The following is a 22968-nucleotide window of genomic DNA, read 5'->3' as shown; positions in this document are numbered from 1 at the left end:
ATCTACGGGCGTATGAGAATCTCTGGCTAAATCCTCTCCCTCTCCTGATGCGCCCATCAGGAGAAGCACTTCTTGACAAACTTCTTCTGCGACCAGAAGGAGGAGATCTAGGCCGTGCACTCCTTCTCCTCGCCGGAACTGGACTTCTGCTAATTCTTCTTCTTCCTCTAACAGGACTCCTGCTAATACTTCTCCTCGACAATCGAACAGGACTCCTGCTCAAACTCTTCCTAGATAATCGTACTGGACTCCTGCTGATACTTCTCCTGGATGAACGAACCGGACTCCTGCTCACACTCTTCCTAGATGATCGAACTGGACTCCTGCTGACTGATCTCCTAGGTGATCGAACGCGACTCCGGCTTAAGCTTCTTCTAGATAACCGAATAGGACTATGGCTCGGGCTCCTTCTAGATAACCGGATGGGACTCCGGCTTAGGCTTCTTCTAGAAGATCGGGCTGGAGTTCTGATAGGTGATCTTCTTGCTACTCTTCTAAGTGGGACCCTCCCAAGGCTCTCATGAGATGCAGATCTAACAGGGCTCCTGCTGTGGCTTCTGGCAATCCTACCTCTCACTGGACTTCTGCTGATCACCCTTTTGGGGACCCTCAGTGGACTTCTGCTTATACTCCTTGACGGACTTCTACTAATATCTCTTCCCCTTTTCATCCGCACCGGACTTCTACTAACACTTTTGGTAGGGCTCCTTCTACCATGTCTGCCTTTCTCGTCACTCCCTGGGCTTTCTCTTTTACAGTTTGTCAAATTCTTCACTTGGCGGCTACCTTTAGCAGGACTTCTGACCCCATTCCGTCTAGGACTTAAACTCGGGCTCTTACTCTGACTCCTCGGGGGACTAATACTCATGCTCCTACTCACTGTCCTCTTAGGACTCAAGCTCCGGCTCCTACACATCAACTTTTAATAAGATTCCATATTGATTTAGAGAAAGATAAGTAATTAACTGAGGTATTAGAGAGAATAGAACCTAGACCTAGATTTGCTAGAATGGTCATCGACAATATCAGGTTGCCTATCAGAAATCTGTTCTGATACAGCATCTGAAATTCCATTACTTCTCGGAACTCTGTTTCCCGAGGGAGCTTCACCACCATCCTTGTCAAGCAAATCTGGTCCCTCCCTTTTGTCCAGGAGAAGAGCAAAATTACCTGATTGAATATTGCAGCCAAAAACAGAATGTTAAGCGTGTATGGAAACATTATTAAACTTCCTACAGAAATCGGCAAAATAAAATGTCAGCAAAAATATGAACCCGCATGATCAGCAAAATGCTTAAACGAAAGGCAAATTGATACTGAGATATGTTATGAACAAAAAGTATTCTATCATATCCATTATCCTTAATTTTGGGTAGACCAATTAAAAAAAAAAAGATTAACAGGAGCCAAAAGTCTTTGAGTTTTAGAGAGTACCTGTTCTACGAGAGACTCTGGGCTTCTTCTTTTTTGCTCCGGTTTCAATATCACTAAAACTTGCTTCACTTCCACTATCACTGTCTTCACCTGTAAGATTGTCTAGGGACCTACAAAGTTGCAGAACACAGTCAATAACTCAGGAGCCCAACCAGTTAAGAAAACTATTGATAGGATGCCCTACCAAATTATTACATCCTAGAGGGACAAGACGCTTACATCCTATTGGATTTCAGAAACTTAAGTTAACATGACCAGTAATAACATAGGTTTCTCCTAAGCAGCAACCAGCATTGACACAGATACTATGGCTATAAACAAGTGAAATGTAAAAGACTTATACCTTCTTGATTTGCGTTTCGATCTCTTAATCCTTCGCTTTTTCTCATGGCGCTTATCTCTTCTTTTAGACCGCCTGTGTTTATCTTTCTTAGAACTTCTTCTTCTCTTCTTCTGTCTTTCATGGCTCGAAGAACTAAGGTCGGAAGATGCAGACAAATCTGAATCTGACTCACTATCAGATTCTGAGGAATCCGTCTCAGAATCTGAAGAGCTCTCTGACTCAGATAAAGAGTGTCTTCGCCTCTTCTTCCTTCTCTCTCGTGAAGATTTCTTGTGCTTTCCCTTTTTCCGACCATCACTATCATTCTTCTTATCTGCATGGACATATCATGCAATGACGTGTATCGGTTATGATTGTGAAATCATGACATAGGTAGCAGTAACCAATAGTAGAATATCCGTACCTCCAGAATTTTCTCCACAACGGATTATCTTCACACTGACAGTAGGTTTACCTTCCTCATCACCCGCACGTTCAATCTTTTTTAATACCTCTTTCCCTTGAATAAGCTTTCCAAAAACAACATTATTTCTGATGGAAACATAAAACAGTCAGAAATAACGCAATGCCCAAAAGAAAAGTCCACAATTTCGGAAATAAGAAAGTAACAATGAGAAGGAAACCTGTCAAGCTGCTGATTTGGCCTGAAGGTTAGATGAAAGTGTGATCCGAACTTGTCACGGTCAGCAACAGACATTGATAAAAGACCAGGCTCGTCATGCTTTAGTTTTGGTGACTCATCTGGTAACATCAGAAATTGATTTTGTTACTCAGTAACATATTTCAAAAGAGCAAGTAACAGATGTGATATTAACAAAGAGACAAGCGCTTAATCAGTAAACCAATGCCTCCAAAATGAAATATTGTTTGTAGACACAATTTTAAGAAATGATCACACCCACAACATATATAAATATATTGCTGGGGTAATTGAAATGAGATGCTGATAAAGAGCGCAATGGTAACCAACCTGGAAATTTTCCGGCATATATGCTTTCCCCAGCAGTACCTGGAAAGTGGATAAAAGATACAAAGTCTGTCAGAGGATAATGAACTTTCTAATGTTCACCGGATAACCTATTGGGCACTATCTAATAAATTCGAGAACCTCCACAGGAATCTAATGAATGCAGTTCCATGCACCCAATAGGTTATCACAGTTTAATGGTACGTTCAGATGACTATGATTACAATAATGAAATTTAGTTTTGCCAGCACAGTTAATAAGCCACAAACTGTGTGCCATAGATAAAGATCAATAAATGTAGCTAATGGCTGTACTCGATATATGTCAGAAGCTAAAACGAACAGTAAGTGTACATACCATCTCGATTCACAAAGTCACCAGCCTGAAAAAAAAGTCAAAAGAGGTTGTTAGACTAGTAGCAACCGTGAATTCATTTGTACATAAACTGTATTCTTTTGCATGAGAAGGCCTAACGTTTGAGCATAAACAACTAGTAGTACAACCTTAAAACTATATCACATGAAAAGCAGGTGTGGCGATCAGACCTGTATCCTACAGCATAGAGAACAGCAACGAACTAAAAGACGAGCATCCAACCAATGTTGAGAAAGAAACCAAAAAGTACAAGACTGAAACGTCATATCAATAATTGAGAAATGCAGATAGAAACCTGTGCTGAGGAACCTTTCAGTATTCTATGGAAAAAAGATCCTTTGTAATGCAGAGGTTTTCCACTTCTGGGTCCAATGCCTTTCTCCCCTATATAGATTTTACAAAAGGGAAATAAGTGTCAAGGAGAAGGAAAGCCAACAGTCAAATTTATATGCTGCACAGAAGCAACAAGCTTAATCGGACAGAACACAAACCTGTGCATAGTGCACGGAAATTCTCGGATGTTTTGGGAGCGACTTCAGGGAAAAGCTAAAAAAAACAAAGTTTACATCATCAACACTTTTGTCTAATCAGGGGAAAATACAAGAAAGTGAACATTAACATAGCCAAAAACTATGGTACCTCAAAAACCATAGTCTCAGCTGGATCTCCATCAATGGATACATCCATAAAAACTTGTGGATTCTTCTTTTTTGCCATGTTATTGGGAATTTCTCAAGCTTTATGAAGTTATGACCTGAAAAAAAAAACACACACACACAAAAGAGACTCAGAATATTATATAGTCATGAAGAATACTGCTTAACGAAACCCGCAGAAGAAAGATCATTTGGCCACACAATTATAACACTGGAAAAACTAAAACCCACACAACAAGACATTACTGGCCGCAAATCAGCAAAACCAACTCTAAAGTCAGTGACTAATGACCGGAAAAGTTACAAAACTTTTAAGCCCATCAATTAATGACAATGTAGTTGCAGAAACGAGATTTTCATGAGCTCAACAATGTGCACATAGATAATAATTCGTCAAGCAAATCCATCCAAAATTACAAATTCTACAACAACCCATGCCCACAAACTACTCAGAACTAACACAGACCTTAACGTTTCAAGACAGAGAAACTCGTAGGCCATCTCGAATACACTAAAAACGATCATATCAGTGAATAAACGCGCAAATTCTAAAGAACACATTAGAGAAACGTATACTTTTGACATAAAAAAATTCCAGCTAGAGACTGCAAAATCGGAGAAATACGAAGAGCAACGAAGACGACTCAGGGCGTGAATCGCTAGGGTTTTTACCTGAGGAATACGCACGGAGAACCACAGGATGATAATGACTGACTGAGCTGGAGGAGTCCAAAAAAAAAACCTAGCCGATGCTTTAAAAAGAACAAACCCCAGCTTCTCCGTTTTGCCCTCTAACTCAATCGTTATTTACAACTTTGCCCCTCAGAAACAAACTCTACTTTTTTGCTCTGAAAGTCTCTGTTCATCACCGTTGCTATAACCTCTCTTCTTCTTCTCCGATATAATTACTTCAGTGGTAGTTAAAACAAGGATCCAACTAGTTTTGCTTGCTTCTCATGACCCTTCTGAGAAATCTACACTGTAATCCCTCAAAATTGTTACTTTTTCACAGACTCTACTCTCCTTATAGAATTGCCCACAAGGTGTTCGATGGAAGTTCCCAAAGAAATGCGACAACTTCCATTAACCGTACAATCAGTGATTCCTTACGGAGAAACTCTCCGGCACAAGCTCTTGCGATCTTCAAGGAAAATTTCCAGCTGGGTTTTCGTGGTCGCAATGTTATGGACGAGGTCACTGTATGTCTTGCGCTTAAAGCATGTCGTGGAGACTTGAAACGCGGTTGTCAAATCCACGGGTTCTCCACAACTTCTGGGTTTACTTCTTTTGTCTGTGTTCCAAACGCTTTAATGAGTATGTACCGTAAAGCCGGTAGATTTGACAATGCTTTGTGCATATTTGAGAATCTAGTTGATGACCGTGATGTTGTTTCTTGGAACACTATACTCTCTGGGTTTGATGACAATCACGTTGCTCTGAATTTTGTTGTTAGGATGAAATCAACTGGAGTTGTTTTCGATGCATTCACTTATTCCACGGCTCTTAGCTACTGTGTTGGCTCTGAAGGATTTCGTTTAGGGTTGCAGTTGCAATCTACTGTGGTGAGATCCGGACTTGAGTCTGATCTTGTTGTTGGGAATTCGTTTATTACAATGTATTCACGGTCTGGGAGTTTCAGAGGAGCTAGGAGAGTTTTTGATGAAATGCCACTTAAGGATATGATTTCATGGAACTCTTTGTTGTCAGGACTTTCTCAAGGAGGCAATTTTGGGGTTGAAGCAGTGACTGTCTTTAAGGACATGATGCGAGAAGGTGTGGAGCTTGATCATGTGTCTTTTACTAGCGTGATTACAACTTGTTGTCACGAAACTGATTTGAAGCTGGCAAGGCAAATCCATGGTTTGTGCATAAAAAGAGGTTATGAAACACTTGTGGAAGTTGGTAATATTTTGATGTCAAGGTACTCTATGTGTGGGGTTTTAGAAGCTGTGAAGTCAGTGTTTTACCAAATGACTGAGCGTAATGTTGTCTCTTGGACAACGATGATTTCCGCGAATAAAGATGATGCTGTGTCCATCTTTCATAAGATGCGGTTAGATGGAGTTTACCCAAACGAGGTCACATTTGTTGGATTGATCAATGCCTTGAAGTGTAATGAGCAAATCAAAGAAGGGCTTAAAATTCATGGGCTATGCATCAAGACTGGTTTTGTTTCAGAACCATCTGTAGGCAACAGTTTCATCACCATGTATGCCAAGTTTGATGCTTTGGAAGATGCCAAGAAGGCTTTTGATGATATAACTTTTCGGGAGATTATTTCCTGGAATGCTATGATATCTGGATTTGCCCAAAATGGATTCTCACATGAAGCTCTCAAGATGTTCTTATTAGCAGCAGCAGAAACAATGCCAAATGAATACACTTTCGGAAGTGTCTTGAATGCAATAGCTTTTGCAGAGGATATATCTGTAAAGCACGGCCAGCGTTGCCATGCTCATTTACTGAAATTGGGTTTAATTAGTTGTCCTGTTGTGTCAAGCGCGCTTCTTGATATGTACGCCAAGCGTGGGAACATTAATGAATCTGAGAAAGTCTTTAACGAGATGTCTCAACGGAACCAATTTGTTTGGACATCAATAATATCAGCCTATTCAAGCCACGGTGATTTTGATTCCGTGATGAACTTGTTCCACCAGATGAGAAAAGAAAGTGTAGCACCAGACCTAATCACTTTTCTCTCCGTGTTAACAGCTTGTAATAGAAAAGGTATGGTAGACAAAGGCTATGAGATTTTCAACATGATGATCCAAGACTACAATCTGGAGCCGTGTCATGAGCATTACTCATGTATGGTTGATTTGCTTGGCCGAGCTGGGAGATTAAAAGAAGCAGAGGAGCTTATGAGTGAGGTTCCTGGAGGACCAGGAGAGTCGATGTTGCAGAGCATGCTCGGGTCTTGTAGGCTGCACGGGAATGTTACAATGGGAGCAAAAGTGGCTGAGCTTGCAATGAAGATGAAACCGGAATTGTCGGGTTCTTACGTTCAGATGTACAACATCTATGCGGAGAGAGAACAGTGGGATAAAGCTGCAGAAATTAGGAAAGCGATGAGGAAGAAAAATGTGAGTAAAGAAGCTGGATTCAGTTGGATCGATGTTGGTGACATTGAAGGGTCTTTAACGATGCAAGGTTTCTCTTCAGGGGATAAGTCTCACCCGAAATCTGATGAGATTTATAGTATGGTTGGAATTATTGGATTGGAGATGAATTTAGAGGTAAAGGTTGCAGTTTAGGTCTCTTATTCGTTGTTCTAAAAAGTTGTAGTAATAGATCAAGATTAGAAAGCTATACATTTATATGAACTCACTGAGTGTTTATGTTTGCACGTTGCACCTACATGCACATTGGTTTTGTAAGGACCATGATAAACCGGTTTAGCATGGTTCTCTGATTTTGACCTCATTGACCAGTTTGATTTATCAGTGGAACACTCTGTAGTCTGTATGATATTCGATGGCCGAACAAATAAGTTGTGTTTGGGCTTTCTAGAGGGACATCAAAGTAGTGTAACGATCTTTCAGATCATTTGTCCTTTACCTTTGCTAGACTTATTTCAATACGGGTTACCCGGCGGTATGTACACCCGAATCCGACTTAGCTTATTCCATACCAAACCAGTTGTCGTAGTTATTTTATACCAACCGAGTTGTACTTTTAGTAATTAACCCTTTGACTTAGGAATTATACTTTAGTTAATTAATACATTGACTTTTTATATGCTATTATCCAATGCTACACTCAAAATAGAGGAGTCTAACTTTTGCCATCTCTATGGTAGATACATCTTCTAAAACTAGCTCAACCATAAAATGGTTATTTTTGTATGAGCATCTTTAGGATATAAAAAGTGGACAACTCGTGTTTAGGTGAAATAAAAATAGAAAACACTCGGGCAAAAAAATCAATGTACTTTTTAATAGTCTTCAAATTATTGAAATATTTGTTAGGTTCGAATTTGGTTGATATTATTCCCAAACCAAAGGCTTTATACAACATAAAATAAAATAAAAATACTCCAAAAAGTAACTAAGAACAAAAAAAACAATTGGTTACAAATTTCTCATTCATGAGCCATTTCAAGTTCGCAATTTTTTGTATTCTTTCTTTTTAACGAACTCAAGGAAAAGAGAATATGATGGCTTTAAGGTACGAGTTTGGTGTTGTACTCTTACTCACGTCTCTTTACATTTTATCATTGTTTAGATTATATTATGAACAAATTAAAATAATATTTTTTAAAAATTAAGTAACTTTGAAATTATTCTTAAGCAACTTAAAAAGAGAGAGATGAGGAGAATGTTTACGTCGTCGATAACCTCCTAATGCGGATATTCCCAAACACGTTACCCCACTTGAGAAGCTTGTATACACTTTCCCTTCCAATATACATTTTCTAATAAAACGATTTTGTTTTCCCAAATGTATGACTCTATCAAGTGAAAGTCTTATAATACAAGCTGATCATAATTGACGACAAATACAACCAAAAAAAAACAGAATGAAATAATAAAGACTCATAATTTGTAAACATAGCTTTTACCAAGTTTCAAACTTAAAAACTAGAATAGAAGACTCCGATACGATGGTGGATTGAACTTTCAAACTAAACCACCACAGCTTAACAACGTCTTTCTATGTAGTTTCTTTATATATCGAAGATAATTAATAATAGTACCTAATTATTAACCAAACAACTAATGTCTAAGCAGTAAGCACACATCCAGCAAACAAACAAAACAAAACCCCCTGCATGTTGACATTTTTGTATTCAAGGGATTAGACGAATCAGGGGTTTCCCTTAGTTTCAGATAATTTTAATCAATTAGAATTAAAGACTACAAAAATAGCTTTTGATAAAAGTGTTATATTGTAAAAATTCCATAAGGTGGACAAATATATTAATTGCGTAACCAAAGGAGATAGACTTGAGTGCACTACTATACATATATCACAATTTGTGCAGAATGAAAATAACTGTAAATTAGAAATTAATTCGTTGAAGCTTATATAAAAATGAAGGGACGTATCTGGTATAATCAAAACTTAAAAATTACAATTAACGCGCGTGTCCACGCTATAACCAAGCGAGTTATATTAATCTTTTACAAATCGAACCGTCATTAATATTATGGGTTGTCTCACTATTTCTGGTTTAAAAGATTTTAACTTAAATCCCACGTCACAAAATTAAATTACACAGTAACAATTTTTATTTATTAAAAAAACCAAAAAAAAAAACGAAATATATAAATTTCTTAACGCCCAAACCAAATTTGTTATCACATATCTCCATTACCCGAAACCCTAATCCCCAATTTCTCTTCCAATTTGTTTCGATCACGATCTCTGAGAAATCAATCAAAAGAGAGCAAATTCAAAAGCTTCACGGCGGAGATCAAATTCTCATTCAGACATTACAGAAGGTAATCTCTTTGTTCAATTTTTTTTTTTCCTGGTTGATTGTTTCAATGTTGCTGTTCATCCTTTGATCTCCCCAAAAAAACAAAACTGGATCGCTGTTGTTTTTTTGATTTTATGATTTTTTTGTTATATGTTTTGAAGTAAATTTTGGATTAATCTTGCTTAGATTGTATCTCCTGTGAATGATCGCGGTTATGTTTTGTTCTTTACAACTAATCTTTATTGATTTTGTTGAAGCTTCTTACGATCTGTGTTCCTGTGTTTATTTGAAATATGTCTTTTAAAAGATTGTATCTTCTGTTTTTGTTGTTTGGTAGGCTGAGAATGAGATAAGCAGCGCTAATATATGGAGTTCTTTTGATTCTTGTTGCAGGGTATTATTATTAAAAGACGACTGAGTGGAATCAATCATGAGATTCAGAAAAGGGAGTCGAGTTGAGGTGTTTACAAACAAAGAAGCACCTTATGGTGCGTGGCGTTGTGCTGAGATTATTTCGGGTAATGGACATACCTACAATGTTAGATATTGCTCTTTCCAACTTGAACACGAGGAAGAGGATACCGTGACGGTGAGAGTTCCCAGGAAGATCATTAGGCCGTGTCCTCCACATGTTGATGTTCAGAGATGGGAGACTGGTGAACTGGTTGAAGTTCTTGATAACCATTCCTGGAAAGCTGCCACTGTTCGAGAGGAGTTATGTGGAAACTACTATTTGGTTCGGTTACTTGGGACTCCAGCGGAATTTACATTTCATCAAGTTAACCTTAGGGTCCGACAGTCGTGGCAAGATGAGACATGGGTTGCAATCGGAAAGGTAATTGCTTTTATTCCTATATTTTGTTAATTTGCATAGTTCCCTTGTTTGTTTGAAATAATTTTTAACGAATGTGGTAATGAGCTTACACGTTGACTAACTGGCTTTGTATTTCATTATTTTCAGATATCAGGTTCTGTGAAGTCATCCACACTGACTGGATCAGACGTACATCAAAAGCTACAGCCCCATACGAACAACAAACTCGTCCATGAGCCAAGTGTTGTCTCTGCTAGAGTACTAAAGAGGCCGTCACCCTACGACTGGTCTGAATGTGCTGAATCATGCACAGGAAACCCTAAGAAGATACGATCATTGGAAAAAGAAGGACAGAAGCACCGATTTTCTGCGCAAAAGGTAGATGCTTTTGCTTGCCGACCTGAAAGTAGAGGTGGTAAATCTCACCTGCAAGCTTCCTTTAACAATAAAAAAACTGGTTGCTGTCAAATCGTCAGGGTAAGATCAAAAGGGTTTAGTGAGAGTGTTCGTGCAGGAAGCTTAGACGCTGATTCTGATAGTGATGCATGCTCAGTTGGTAGTTGTAGTGCTACTAGTTATGATGAGAGTAATATGCCACCTTGTATGCTAGATGACTCTAGTAATCAATCAGACTCATGTAGCAGCGATGCTGAATCTTCTTGTGGCCTCGGGGAAGAAGCAAGGAGGGAACATCCATCAGCTCGTGATGGAGCAGGAAGGTCCTGTAGGTCTGAACTATATACTTACCGCAGTACTTTGGGGGAATTATTTTCTTCTGGTCCCCTAAGTTGGGAGCAAGAAGCGTCATTAACTGATCTTCGTCTTTCTCTTAATATATCAGATGATGAACATTTGATGGAGGTAAGAAACTTGATATCTACTGGTACCCGCAGTCAATTTTGTTAGTATCAGAATCCATTTTTTTCTTTTTGATTCTTATGGTCAAGTCTGATCTACTTGTCTTGGACATACTTTCCTGCAATGTGGATTCAACTGTCATATATTGTTCTTTTCCAGTGGATTTTAAGTGTATAGACAGCAGAATACAAGTATGTATGAAAACTCTCATTAGAATGAAAATTTCCGAGGTTCATTTCTATTGCTTTGTCAGATTTCCTTTAGTTTCCTTTATTGTAATTCCTGAAGGAAGTTAAAGCACAATTCATGTATTCATACTCTGAGATGTCATATTTTGAAGGGCTGTTTATATGGTACTGTCTTCTGTATATAAGTTCTGTAATATTTATTTTTACTTTGATTTTATGTTACTCGTTTCGTGTTGACTTGGCACACTTTTGTGTTAAGATGGGTCAATAGTGTCAGAAACAGTATTATGTAGATTTTGCTTCAGTGCAATATCAAGTCTGAATGTCTGATCTGTTGAGTGCTCCTACATGTAGCTCTATGAAATGTGTTGCATAAAGGTGTGAGTTTCCTAGTCATCCCTCTGGACATTATTGATTTCCCCCTGCATTTTTCAGGAACAGTGTTGCCTTGTTCGGGGCATGCAGATCTTTTGCTTCTAGAGGTTAACTCTGATGCTGGGGTTTACAACTTCACCCGTGGCCATCTGAATGGTGCAATACCATGCCTGTCCATCCTCAAAACATAATTGACTATTTATGCTGTTTTTATCTTGATATTGTGACTTGTTTCAGGTGTCCTGGAGTCGCTTTGTCCACAGGGCTTGAAAGCTATGCTTTAAGCAGGTTTCTTAGATATGTTTTACACTCTGGTTGGTAATTTTGCTGATAACATGTCGAGATCGAGTAGTTTCTCATTTCTCTTTACACTATTTTACGGTGCTCTCTTTGTGGTATTGTGTCCGCTCTTGTTACTTCATTAGAACTGCATGATGTAGATCAGTAGATCCTACGATGTTTAATTTTTACTAGCTTTGTAAGTAATTCTGATATATAGATTTAGAACACACTGGTGTTCCAATTACATTGGTTCTGTTTTCGGTGTTCTTTTCCAAAGGCATATATAGTCTATGACACTCAATTCTTTCTGGAAATAAACGTTGTGCCTGGTGAAAGGTAAGTTTGAATTGGGGTAACGTTTGTCCGTCTGGAAGAATTGTATATGCTTTGCTCATCCAGAAAATATGTCGTGAATTGATGTTGAATGATTCCTTATTCTGATTTGTTCTCATGATTTGTTTTCATGGAATTTATCGAGAAGAAAGGGAACACATACCTTCTTTCGTGCTTAGTTAGTCGCATGTGCATTGTGGAAATTCTCCAAGCTCACTCTTCAGATCTCTTCAGCAAAGCTATTTTTTTACATGGCAGTATGAAACTCCAAAACCGAATTCATTAACTGTCACCAAGGTATGTATCCTTTTGCAATATGTTGTGCATGTTTCTTGAGTAAGTGGCATACACATATAATAAAAACGAGTTTCTAATCTTCAAGCAGACTTTCTTGCAAAAGCAACCTGGCAATACTTCATTTGTTACTCAGAAATATGCTTAATGTTATAATGGTCATGAAAAGTGATTGGTCGATAGAAGAAGTTGTAAAGTAAGAATTATATCTATGTGATGAATGATGACGAGGATGTTGTTATTACAAGCCATGAGCTGTCTTGTCTTCCTCTTGTTTTGTGGTTACTTGCTTGCAAGAGGAAATCTTAGCATCAAATATGAAACTGAAACGCAACCCTGGTAACAACTGGCGGCTGGCAGTAAACAAGAAAACAAGTTATGAACCTGCAATTTCATTTCAATGTACATAGATATAATCTTCGCACTTGATATCTAACTTATAATATATCCAGGTTTTTATTGAGATACATTTTGTACAATTTTTTTTACTGTTAACAATTGTTACTGTAAACTTTGTGAATAAGGAATCATTCAATATCAATTCTGAAAGTATTGGAGGTGATCTCAAACCACGAAAGTCATTTGAAAGTATGATTCCGAAGCCTTACATGTTAAGTATAATCCTAATTTTCCAAATCTCTCTGTTCCGGTCACAATTTAACAAAACTAGACAGTAATAATGCGAGTACTTTTGGTAGTTTACTTCACTCTTTCAATGAAGAAAAAAATAAAAAACAGAGCAAGCTTTGGCATTTATGACGAATTCGAGGGAATAAAGTTGGGTCCTTTTCTGCTCGAACCGGATCGATTCTGCATCCGGTTCGTTCCCCGGCGACAGTCAGCAGCCTCTCTCCACGCCAATGATATACACGTTGACGAGAGTTTCGCTTCTCGGCTCGACCCGTAAGCTAAGCTATTCTTCTTCTTCTTCTTCTTGTGTTTCCTACGATTCACTGAGATGTCTCCNGTTCGCTTCTCCGCTCGACCCGTAAGCTAAGCTATTCTTCTTCTTCTTCTTCTTGTGTTTCCTACGATTCACTGAGATGTCTCCATCCTTTGTTGAGAAATCTGAGCACAGCTGCTCAAAGTTTGGGTTTTGGAAACCCTAATTACGGATATCCGATGGAACATTCTTCACATCACATTGGCGGCGATGTAAATGGTTTTAACGGTGGGTTTCACCAGAATTCATATGAGCAGAGCTTAAACCCACAAACTTGCCCTGTTTCTGGGCAGAATCCGAATAGGGTTTATCAAAACTGTTCCAACGGATACAATCAGAATCAGAATAGGAGTTATGGGGAAAGTAGTGATATTTTTAACCAGAGACAACAACATTGGCAAAGTAGTTATGGTACTGGTAATGGTGTTCTTCTACAAGAGCATAGTGGTCATAGCTCGTTGGAAGAATTGGATACGATTTGCAGAGAAGGGAAGGTGAAAGCTGCAGTTGAAATCATTAAATCATGGAGAAATGAGGGTTATTTTGTGGATTTGCAGAGACTTTTGTGGATAGCAGAGCTTTGTGGGGATGCACAAGCTTTACAAGAAGCCAAAGTTGTTCATGAGTTTATTACTTCTTCCGTTGGGATTTCAGATATCAGCGTCTACAACTTGATAATAGATATGTACTCTGGTTGTGGCTCTGTGGTAGATGCATTGACCGTTTTCAATAGTATGTTTGAGAGAAGCTTGGAAACATGGTGTGGTATTATAAGGTGTTTTGCAAAGAATGGGCTAGGGGAAGATGCCATTGATATGTTCTCTCGTTTTAAAGAAGAAGGGAACAGACCCGATGGTGAGATATTCAAAGAGATCTTCTTTGCGTGTGGTGTTGTTGGTGATATTAACGAGGGACTGTTGCACTTTGACTCGATGGTCAATGAGTTTGGATTTGTCCCTTCTATGGAACATTACGTGAGTCTTGTTAACATGTTGGCGGCACCTGGTTATTTAGATGAAGCCTTGAGTTTTGTTGAATCGATGGAACCACATGTCGATTTGTGGGAAGCACTAATGAATCTATCAAGAGTTCATGGGGATGTAATGCTTGGCGACCGGTGTCAAGATATGGTTGAGGAGCTTGATGCAAGTAGGCTGAACAGAGAGTCAGAGGCGGGTCTTGTACCGGTCAAATCATCAGACTTAAGAAAAGAAAGATTACAGAGAATGGCGAAAGAGCCAAAGCTTGGAATTGGACCTATGGCAGCTGGAGATATTTCTCGTCTAGAGAACAGAGAATATTATATGGCATTGAAGAGTTTACATGAGCATATGGTAGAAAGTGGATATGTACCCGAGTATAAAATTGCATTGCACGACGTGGACCAAGAGAGCAAAGCCGAAAACCTTTTTAATCATCATGAGAGACTCGCTTTCGTCTGGAAGTTTCTCAACTCTCCTGTGCGTTCTGAAATACGAGTCCTGAAAAATTTGCGTTCTTGCGTTGATTGCCATAACGCACTGAGGTTGATGTCGAAGATAGTAGGGAGAGTGTTGATTTCTCGAGATCCAAAAAGATATCACCATATGAAAGATGGTGTTTGCTCTTGTGGAGACTACTGGTAACATGTTTAACACACACAGAGGACCAAAACATATATATTTGGGGTTCGTATGGTTTTCTTGATTAATTTCATTAGTATTCTTTTGCAGAATGTTTTATGTTTCGCTATTCACAAATCAATGGTTCGTTTGTAACTTCATAAAAAATTTAATATTAAGATTGTCCAGAGTAACTCGAGTATTAACATTAACATATAAGTTAATGAACCAACTTGAAATCATAGACTTTATATTCCGACCAAAACAATCGCATACGAACGCCACTGCTCCGCCGAACCCTCCTGCTCAACTAGAGTGACCACCATTAAACAACAAACTTAAAATGAAAAACACAGTGTCGTCACTCTCATGTTTGCGTATACAACTCGCCGCCGCAACAAGCTCACGGCCTCCGAGCACTGAGAAGCTTAACGTCGTCGATCACAGGCCCACACAAGCTCGAGAAATCATCATTTCTCATAGCGTAAAACGTACTGTAGAACATAACTCTAGTCCGAACCGAGACAGCTACGAATCTCAGCGAAGCTCTCTTGAATCCTCCTTTCCCTTTCGACTCGTAAGGGACTTTGATCGTATCTTTTCCCGCGAAAGCCTCGACGATCATAGAACCAGCACATGCATTGCTTGCGTCTCCAACAGCGAATGAGAGTACGTACGTTTTCCCTGGGATGGTGCGGACAACTTGTGCAACAGCGCTCTCTTTACCAGCGACGAGTTCAACAGCACGACGGCCTTGAGGAACGGAGAAATGATCGGAGTCGAGGTATTTAACGGCTTTAAGAGACTCGACCATCCAACCAGGTAAAGGAGAGTGGTCGTCGATGGAGTTTGGTGGGATCAGAACACCAGAGGTTGTGTTTGGTAATACCCATGGACCTTCTTCGAATCCTCCGTTCTTTAGTATGTTCTCTGTAATAAAATTAAACCCCACAAGTTTTAGATATTTCCGTATTTGACCCATAAATATATTTTTGATCGAAATAAGACCCCAAAAAAAAAACTTACTGTTGGTGGGACGAGGAGGGAAAAGGGCCCTCATAGCAACACCATCAATGAGAGGTCCACAAGCGGGATCTTCCTCAACACCTGGGTTATGTATCACTATATCTGCGTAGTCACTTTGGGCTTTAAAAGCCCACGAATATAAATCCCAACCCGAGCTACTATACACGGTTTGAATCGGCATTACTGCATGGTGAGGAGCCACAGAAACGTTTAGACGCTCGTCTTGTGCGCATGTTCGAGCAGCGCTGAACGTGATCGAATAGTAAGACCCTTTTTTGACGCTGATTTTTTGTTTGATTGAGGCTTCGTTGCCTAGACGCACTGCAAATGCGCCTTTAGGCACGACAAGGATCATGTCTCCTTGTTTTTTCCCTGAGGGAATGTACTCGACGAATCCTGAGAGTTCCCAGTTTGGGATTGATGTTTTGTTGATCACTTGTGTTCCTTTCATGTCCGAGTGTCGTGGACCTAGTTCGAAGTCACCGTTTGGTAGTAGTCCTGTTTTGTTACCAACAACAACAACAAAAAAAAATTGTTAGGGTTCTGTTATGAGATTTGGTTTTTAAATTATGATTTGTGAAATTCCTATTTTTGTAATTCTATTTTGATTAATATATTGATCAACTTGAATTGTATTTTATTACATAAGGGTCGTTACGATAAACAACAATGATTCTTTTTTTGATAGGAAGATTAACAATGATTCTACTTAAACATGTACATTATTGGTTTTTGTTTAACATGGGAATGTTTCAATGAATAATTGATTTGTTATCTTAGAAGTTACATCTATGATTAAACAAGTGAGTGTATAATAATTGAGTAGAAAGCTGAACTATGAGATATTAATATTATTAAAAAAGTAAGAACATGTTACTGATGGGAAGGTGAGATATTAATAATTGAATGATGCATTTATTGACAAAACACCATGTGCATTTACAGATCTGTTTCGCCAAAGCATTTAAGATGTTCTTCAAGCTAGCTAGCTACTACGTAGGTCATTCTTTCATGATTTGTGGTGCAATATCAATGAATTGTTTTGATGATAAATCATACAAGTTGTAATTAAGAAGCTATGAATCAAGCTGTACAAATTTTCCAAAAAATGGATTTCTTTAATACTAGATTTGCTTTTGGAACTTAACTTGTATATGTATCTTTTTTGGGTTTGGGTTAATTATAATAGCCTTATATATATAGGAAATACAAGAATGCAAGATTTTGTATAAAGATAAAGAATGAAGGACATACCATCTTTGAAGCAAAAGGCAACGTAGAAGAATGAGTGAATTAGAAGAAGCACTATCACTCTCGTCTCTTTCATCTCTATTGAATTTTTTCTACCCCAATAATGTTATAAACTTTTAACCTTGAAAGTTGAAGGAGAGTGAGCGAGAGAAGGAATGTTTAGTGGGAGTGGAAGAGAACGAGGAGGAGAGTGCTCTTATATGCAAAGTTGTGCAACAAAAAGCCCCTTGTCTATATTTAAACTACGGCTTTGCCACTAGAGACTTGTGTCGGAACAACATTGGTCTTGTTTTTATATTCATCGTTCCTTGGAAATGGGTTACTTTTTTCTTAGAAGGTTTGACTAGTTAAATAAATAACACAGTCGAGTTTTTGTTTGATTGAATAATTAACGCAAATGAACAACAAGATTCATTGGTAATTCTAGTACTGCAAAGAGCATATATGATGATCGGTGTTGGACATGGGCTGCGCCCAACATGCCACTCGGCCCAACAAGACATGATAATTGCAATTCCGGCCCGACAAAATTGGTTGAAAGTCATTAATAATCCGTAAAGGGTAATCTCGGAAATTCACGATGGAAACCCTAGAAAACTCTCAGTCAACAGTCCACTATATAAAGAAACAGTACCCGTTGGGAATCATGATCAGACTGACGTACAATACTCCGAGAGCAATACTTTGCGTCTAAACACTTTGTTATTTTCTGTATAATTCCCGTTAGCTTCCGAGCTCATCGTGACTCACTTGTCAGTTCTCCTGTGAACTGACGAGCACGATCTTGACTCGTTTTAGTGACGACCTCACATCTTTATCGTTAATAAAAGAACAAACTTCACTCTTCCCCAAAAATCGATATTTATTTAGTTTTGTGCAATCCCCAGTACAAACAATCGGTAATCTAAAAAATCGTGATTCCATCATATAGTTGTAAATGACTCTTTATTTTTGTTACATAACCCAAAAAAAAGATTAAAGAGGAACAACTATGAGGGTATTACAGATCTAATTGCGATTTAGAAAATGATAATTATGTGAGTAATGGTAATATAATTGCGGGGATAAAGAGGACAAAAGCTGTGGGACAATGTGGTCTCTCACATGCCTTTTCACATTGGTTCTCGCATCGCCACACAAGATAAAGTTGCTTATGTTCTGAGTTATCATAGCGCATACACACAACGAATAATAGATTATTATTTAAAACACAACTCCGAATCAACGAAGCAGTTGTTTCAATAGCTTGATCTGTGTGCCAAATCCATAGCAAGGTATATGGCTCAAGGTTTTTTCATGGGTTTGGTCGGTAACTTTAGCGTTAATCCCGCAGTTGAAATTTAACTGTATTAGTGTCGTTAAACGCATCACATGAGCGCCAAAAATCTCAAGTGTAAAGTGTACACTATGCGGACTCTTTTCTAAATTTTTACTTAAATAATTTAAACAAATAATGGCCCTAGCTCTCCGATCTAAATTTTAAGTAGTCTTTTTCCAACCTTTATTTTTTTTTATCATGTGCTTTCTTAGATTTAGTCTGCACATTTGTCGGGTCAATAATCATCGATATTCTTGAGCCAAACTAAACAAAACCATATGATGAACATGATCAACATAATCACAGTTCGCAAATATCTAAGCATATTGGATTTTTGGAACATACCACTATGCAACCATCACTATATTACTAAAAGATAATAAAAATCGACTTTTTCGTTGTAATATATACTTATCATAATCTTTGGCCGGACTTGTAGCATAATGTGGGCTAAATGCATGTATATATCATTTACATATACCTTCGAAGGTATATGTTATCTCAGGGCCGGCTCAACTTTTTTTGGGACCTGGTACCCAATTTTTATTTTTTTCCCCAAAACTAAGGTTATAGTTGCAAAATTTCAAACTTAATGATCCTAAATTACAAAATATCTAAAATATAGGACCTAAAACCTTGAAGAAAAAAATTAAAAATTCAGGAGACATGGTGCAAAAGCACCTCTTGCACTGGATCAGCGCCGGCCCTGTGTTATCTTTATTAAATTACAAGATTATGAGGAAGTTGTACCAAAAAAATGGGGAACTAATTCGTAGTCAAACATATTCTGAAAAGGATTTATCCTTCGCTCGTCGTCAATTGCAAAATCTGATCCACAAACATATATAAATACGATATTAAAAGAAAATTGAAGAATAATCGGATTTTGTCTCTGCAGCGTCAGAATTAATGGATCGCTGCAAGAAAGGCCACCGACTCTCTTAGCGGTGCTTTTATTGCACAAATTTATTGTACTAAAAACATATTGCGTGCGTGTTTATAAATACATACACATGCACTGTTGCATCATATTATAAACTATAACATGCATTTGTTTGTAATATGGTTTATTTTCTGGGATAAAATTGTTGCTCGCATGTTCCATTAAGCAAAATCCATGTCTAAAATTTACGATCGATTGGAGTTGATGTCTAGTAATCATTTCTCGCATGTCACCACTCTCCACTCACCACTACTAGTATATCTAAACCGAAAATATTGTCTAAAATATAAGAGGAATAAGAAGAATTGTAAATACAAATGTGTGTGTATTTATGAGTTAAGTAGTCTAAAATTTAAGGTGGATGTATTAATCTCTGCGTTGGTGGTTAAACCTAAAATTTTGAGTTTCGGCCATAAAACCGGGGCCACATAGCCATGTAACTTTGGATTGATGTTACTGTCGTGGATTCATTATCAAATGATAATAGATACTACATGAGAAATTACTATAAAAAGATCTAGACATGCATGCATGGGAAAGTGGACCAACTTTTACTAAACGACATTTGACTATACTGTATATCGTCTTCTTGATTTGCAAAACTAATGTTTAGCTTAGTAGAATTCAAATTTCTAGCAACGCTATCTAATGCAACACATGAAATCACAGTTTTGACTTATGATGCTAGCTAGCTAAACGGGCAACGGCAATGTCATATCAACATCATCGCCGTTTTAGATTATCTTTACATGTGTTTAAAACATCAAGTATTTTTTTTTTTAGTAATAGTACTATAATTTGTTTAAGTAACCTATCTAGATTTTGAGGTTTGAGCCAATTGTTATAAGTACAATGTCACATCTTTTAGTTCAGAATCAATGCACCTGCATATAAAATCATTTTATTTGATTAAGAAGTTGTAAATAGTTAATTCAGGAGAGAGTAGAGAAGATATTGATAGAAAAGAATGAATAAAGATATTGTTAGAATGTAGCAAAATAACGGAGAAGACATCAAAGAAAAGGACAATACAGCCGTCAAAAGGATTCATATTTTCAAGAATTTGAAATTACTGAAAACTGGACTACCCTCGTGGAAGACACTTAAATGTGCATGTCTCACGCTGAATCTTTCTCTAATGTAGAATTTGAAGATGTCTATAAGTAATATGCATCTGCGTTTCTTCTGACGTAAGAAAAAATGTCTATGTTTCATCGACGAGAGTGTTGTCTAATAGTCCTAGATAGGTTACCTTACGTGATCGTGATGATTGTGGTTGTATCATTTATTGGCTATATTTTTAATGGAACCGTCGTTCAAAACGCAAAAATACGTAAATCTATATTAACATTTTTTAAGTACATTTTATGTTATGTCCTTTTAGTTTTATTTATTTAAAAAATTATTTATAATATTAATCTCTAAAAATTTCTAAAAATAACATTATTTCAAATTTTGTTTCCTAAATATTTTAAATTCCATTCTAATTAAAAAATGATAGTAATCAATATGGAAAAATAAACTATGATATATTTAACTACACATTCTGTTATGTTTTGAAGATATTATATATTTGAATACTTTGCAAACAAATAAAAAAATAATTTGATTCCCATTTTATTTTTCAAAACCTGTGAGCTTTGATTCTTAATGTAAGAAAAACTCTCATTGACATTTATTTAAATATTATAATTAAGATATATAAACTTAATAAAAATTTTAAATATTCGTAATATTTAAATTTTTTATTAAGTTTAAAATACTATATAATGTGGTTATATAGTATATGAGTTATAAAGAGGATATGTTGGAATTAATAAACTATTATTAATCTGTGATAACACGGGGTAAATCCTCATTTTATTATTTGTCAACACTACTAATATTAGAATATTTAACGTATAAAATCAAGTTGATTTAACTAAAATTGTATAAAATAATTAAATCATTAGGAAAAATGTGACTTAATCACAGCATATAAATTACTTATTATGTATTTAGATCCCTTATTTTTTGTTACAATAATTAAAAATCAAAATAGAACTTCAAACACTAAACAAAACAAACTAAATATAACAAACAAATGGTCATGAAGATGAAGTGTATTGCAGGTTAAAAAAATAATATAAATATTTATCTGCACAACAACTAGAAAATTTAGTTATTCCTCTATTTACAAAACATCCAATATTTAACAAATAGATACAACATAAATATAAATTATAATAAAAATTATATACCTGCGATGTACCGCGAGTTAAAATCTAGTTGTTTGATAAAAATTAAAATATATTGTATTTTTGTCTATACTGTATCTTTAATTTAGATACTCGAATTATTTGTATATCCTATTTCCAATCTAAAAATAGGTGTGGATTCACCAGTGTCACTAATAATTAAAAATCATCAAAGTGGAAAAAATTACGAAATGCTGATCATTTCATTAAATTTGAAACCAAATAACATTTAAAATTTACAAGCTAATTTTGATTTACGAATATTGATCTCAATCAAATTAACAAAAGACAAGTCAGGCTGAGTCAATGAATCACATGCAACCGACTTTTAATGGTCGACCCTCAGGTAAGTACACAGCGAAGTAAATTATTTGTTTGTGTCTAAAAAGAAACATCCAAGTTTAAACAAATTAATTAATTAATGGAAGAGCCAAAAAAAAATTAAAAATCCAAACTATGAAAGGAACCAATCTCTAAAACCAATATCGTAACTGACCCATTTTCATAAATCACACCTGTCACTGTCAGTAATACGTATCCACCTTGTGTTGTGTACAACTTTAATTTTCACTTCCCATGGACCATTCATGATCCAGTCGAATGTTCTGTCTTACAACACATATTCTTGGTTTCAAAGTATTGGATAAGTAAAAATCCCAAACTTATTTCGAGATCCACAGAATTCGATGCACCTAATGTGATAAATACAACGCAATTGATCCAACTCTATATATATATATATATAGTGCTCAGTCACTAAACATCATGATCAATCATACGTTTGGATGCCACAATATTCATAATATCATATGCTGCCTGTATTAAAGCCCTCACATTAGCTTAGAATTCGAACAAAAATAACCTCATGGAGAAAAAATTATTTTTAGGGGATAAAATCGAGGCTCATCTAACATTTGTGGCTAAACGAAGTGATCTAAAAGAAAAGGAGAGAGGAGACAGAGAGGGAGATGGGTAACTAAAGAAGAGATCTGCGCCTGAATCTATTAAACACTTATGTCCCAGTCTACGCACTCACATGCATATGTTCTTTTCTGTATATTTTTTATGAACTATATACATAACATGGGTCTCTCTATCATATGAATGATTTACATCCTGTCGATAATATATACTAATAAGATTGTTTTTGAAATCTTAAGTTTCATTTCCCGATATGTCCAAACTCAGCTGGATCTCTCTCTCTTTTCTTACACTCGCCGGTCCTCGCAAGCAAAATTTGCATGTACTCGTCGATAATGTGTGAACTCAACGTAAGAACATTTTGTTCGAATATGTTCGTAGGCCCCA

General features: G+C 36.9%; 5 protein-coding genes across 9 annotated transcripts in view; 3 read left to right on the top strand and 2 right to left on the bottom strand.

Moving 5' to 3' along the window:
* The window catches only part of LOC104730031 (peptidyl-prolyl cis-trans isomerase CYP95-like), a 7335-nt gene extending 2818 nt beyond the window's left edge, over window positions 1-4517 (bottom strand). Inside the window, exons 1-12 of one of the 3 annotated variants that reach the window (XM_010449089.1) lie at window positions 4448-4517; window positions 3759-3873; window positions 3611-3665; window positions 3415-3503; window positions 3102-3126; window positions 2748-2786; window positions 2401-2518; window positions 2181-2308; window positions 1778-2090; window positions 1435-1544; window positions 990-1170; window positions 655-908 (exon numbers count right to left, since the gene is read on the bottom strand). In XM_010449089.1, coding sequence (XP_010447391.1) covers window positions 655-908; window positions 990-1170; window positions 1435-1544; window positions 1778-2090; window positions 2181-2308; window positions 2401-2518; window positions 2748-2786; window positions 3102-3126; window positions 3415-3503; window positions 3611-3665; window positions 3759-3836 — 1390 coding nt within the window. In that variant the 5' untranslated portion in view covers window positions 3837-3873; window positions 4448-4517. Of the gene's footprint in view, window positions 1-654; window positions 909-989; window positions 1171-1434; window positions 1545-1777; window positions 2091-2180; window positions 2309-2400; window positions 2519-2747; window positions 2787-3101; window positions 3127-3247; window positions 3297-3414; window positions 3504-3610; window positions 3666-3758; window positions 3874-4447 lie in introns of those variants that run through there. The other 2 variants (XM_010449090.1, XM_010449091.2) reach the window with 2 other exon arrangements.
* LOC104730030 (pentatricopeptide repeat-containing protein At4g32430, mitochondrial-like) lies at window positions 4584-7279 on the top strand. 2 transcript variants are annotated; one of them, XM_019233878.1, is made up of 2 exons: window positions 4995-5089; window positions 5229-7279. In XM_019233878.1, the coding sequence occupies exons 1-2, from the start codon at window positions 4995-4997 to the stop codon at window positions 7027-7029; spliced, it is 1896 nt and encodes a 631-aa protein (XP_019089423.1). In that variant the 3' UTR covers window positions 7030-7279. The 2 variants fall into 2 exon arrangements, with proteins under 2 accessions (XP_010447390.1, XP_019089423.1); XM_010449088.2 differs by having other exon boundaries at window positions 4584-7279.
* LOC104730029 lies at window positions 9026-12804 on the top strand. Of its 2 annotated transcripts, none has more exons than XM_019233322.1 (6): window positions 9026-9219; window positions 9591-10032; window positions 10159-10872; window positions 11499-11588; window positions 11670-12344; window positions 12433-12804. In XM_019233322.1, exons 2-4 carry the CDS (start codon window positions 9628-9630, stop codon window positions 11535-11537), a joined length of 1158 nt encoding a protein of 385 aa, XP_019088867.1. In that variant the 5' UTR covers window positions 9026-9219; window positions 9591-9627; the 3' UTR covers window positions 11538-11588; window positions 11670-12344; window positions 12433-12804. The 2 variants fall into 2 exon arrangements, with proteins under 2 accessions (XP_019088867.1, XP_019088866.1); XM_019233321.1 differs by having other exon boundaries at window positions 11493-11588.
* Window positions 13024-15028, top strand: LOC104730028 (pentatricopeptide repeat-containing protein At4g32450, mitochondrial-like). Its single transcript, XM_010449082.2, has 2 exons — window positions 13024-13274; window positions 13408-15028. The coding sequence occupies exons 1-2, from the start codon at window positions 13202-13204 to the stop codon at window positions 14907-14909; spliced, it is 1575 nt and encodes a 524-aa protein (XP_010447384.1). The 5' UTR covers window positions 13024-13201; the 3' UTR covers window positions 14910-15028.
* On the bottom strand, window positions 15031-17355 carry LOC104730027. The gene is made up of 3 exons (XM_010449081.2): window positions 17166-17355; window positions 15912-16409; window positions 15031-15815 (listed from the first exon to the last, which is right to left on the bottom strand). The coding sequence occupies exons 1-3, from the start codon at window positions 17236-17238 to the stop codon at window positions 15289-15291; spliced, it is 1098 nt and encodes a 365-aa protein (XP_010447383.1). The 5' UTR covers window positions 17239-17355; the 3' UTR covers window positions 15031-15288.

This window comes from Camelina sativa, chromosome 12 (genome assembly GCF_000633955.1).
Source record: "Camelina sativa cultivar DH55 chromosome 12, Cs, whole genome shotgun sequence".
Taxonomy (NCBI): domain Eukaryota; kingdom Viridiplantae; phylum Streptophyta; class Magnoliopsida; order Brassicales; family Brassicaceae; genus Camelina; species Camelina sativa.
This window is presented reverse-complemented; position numbering and strand designations above follow the sequence as displayed.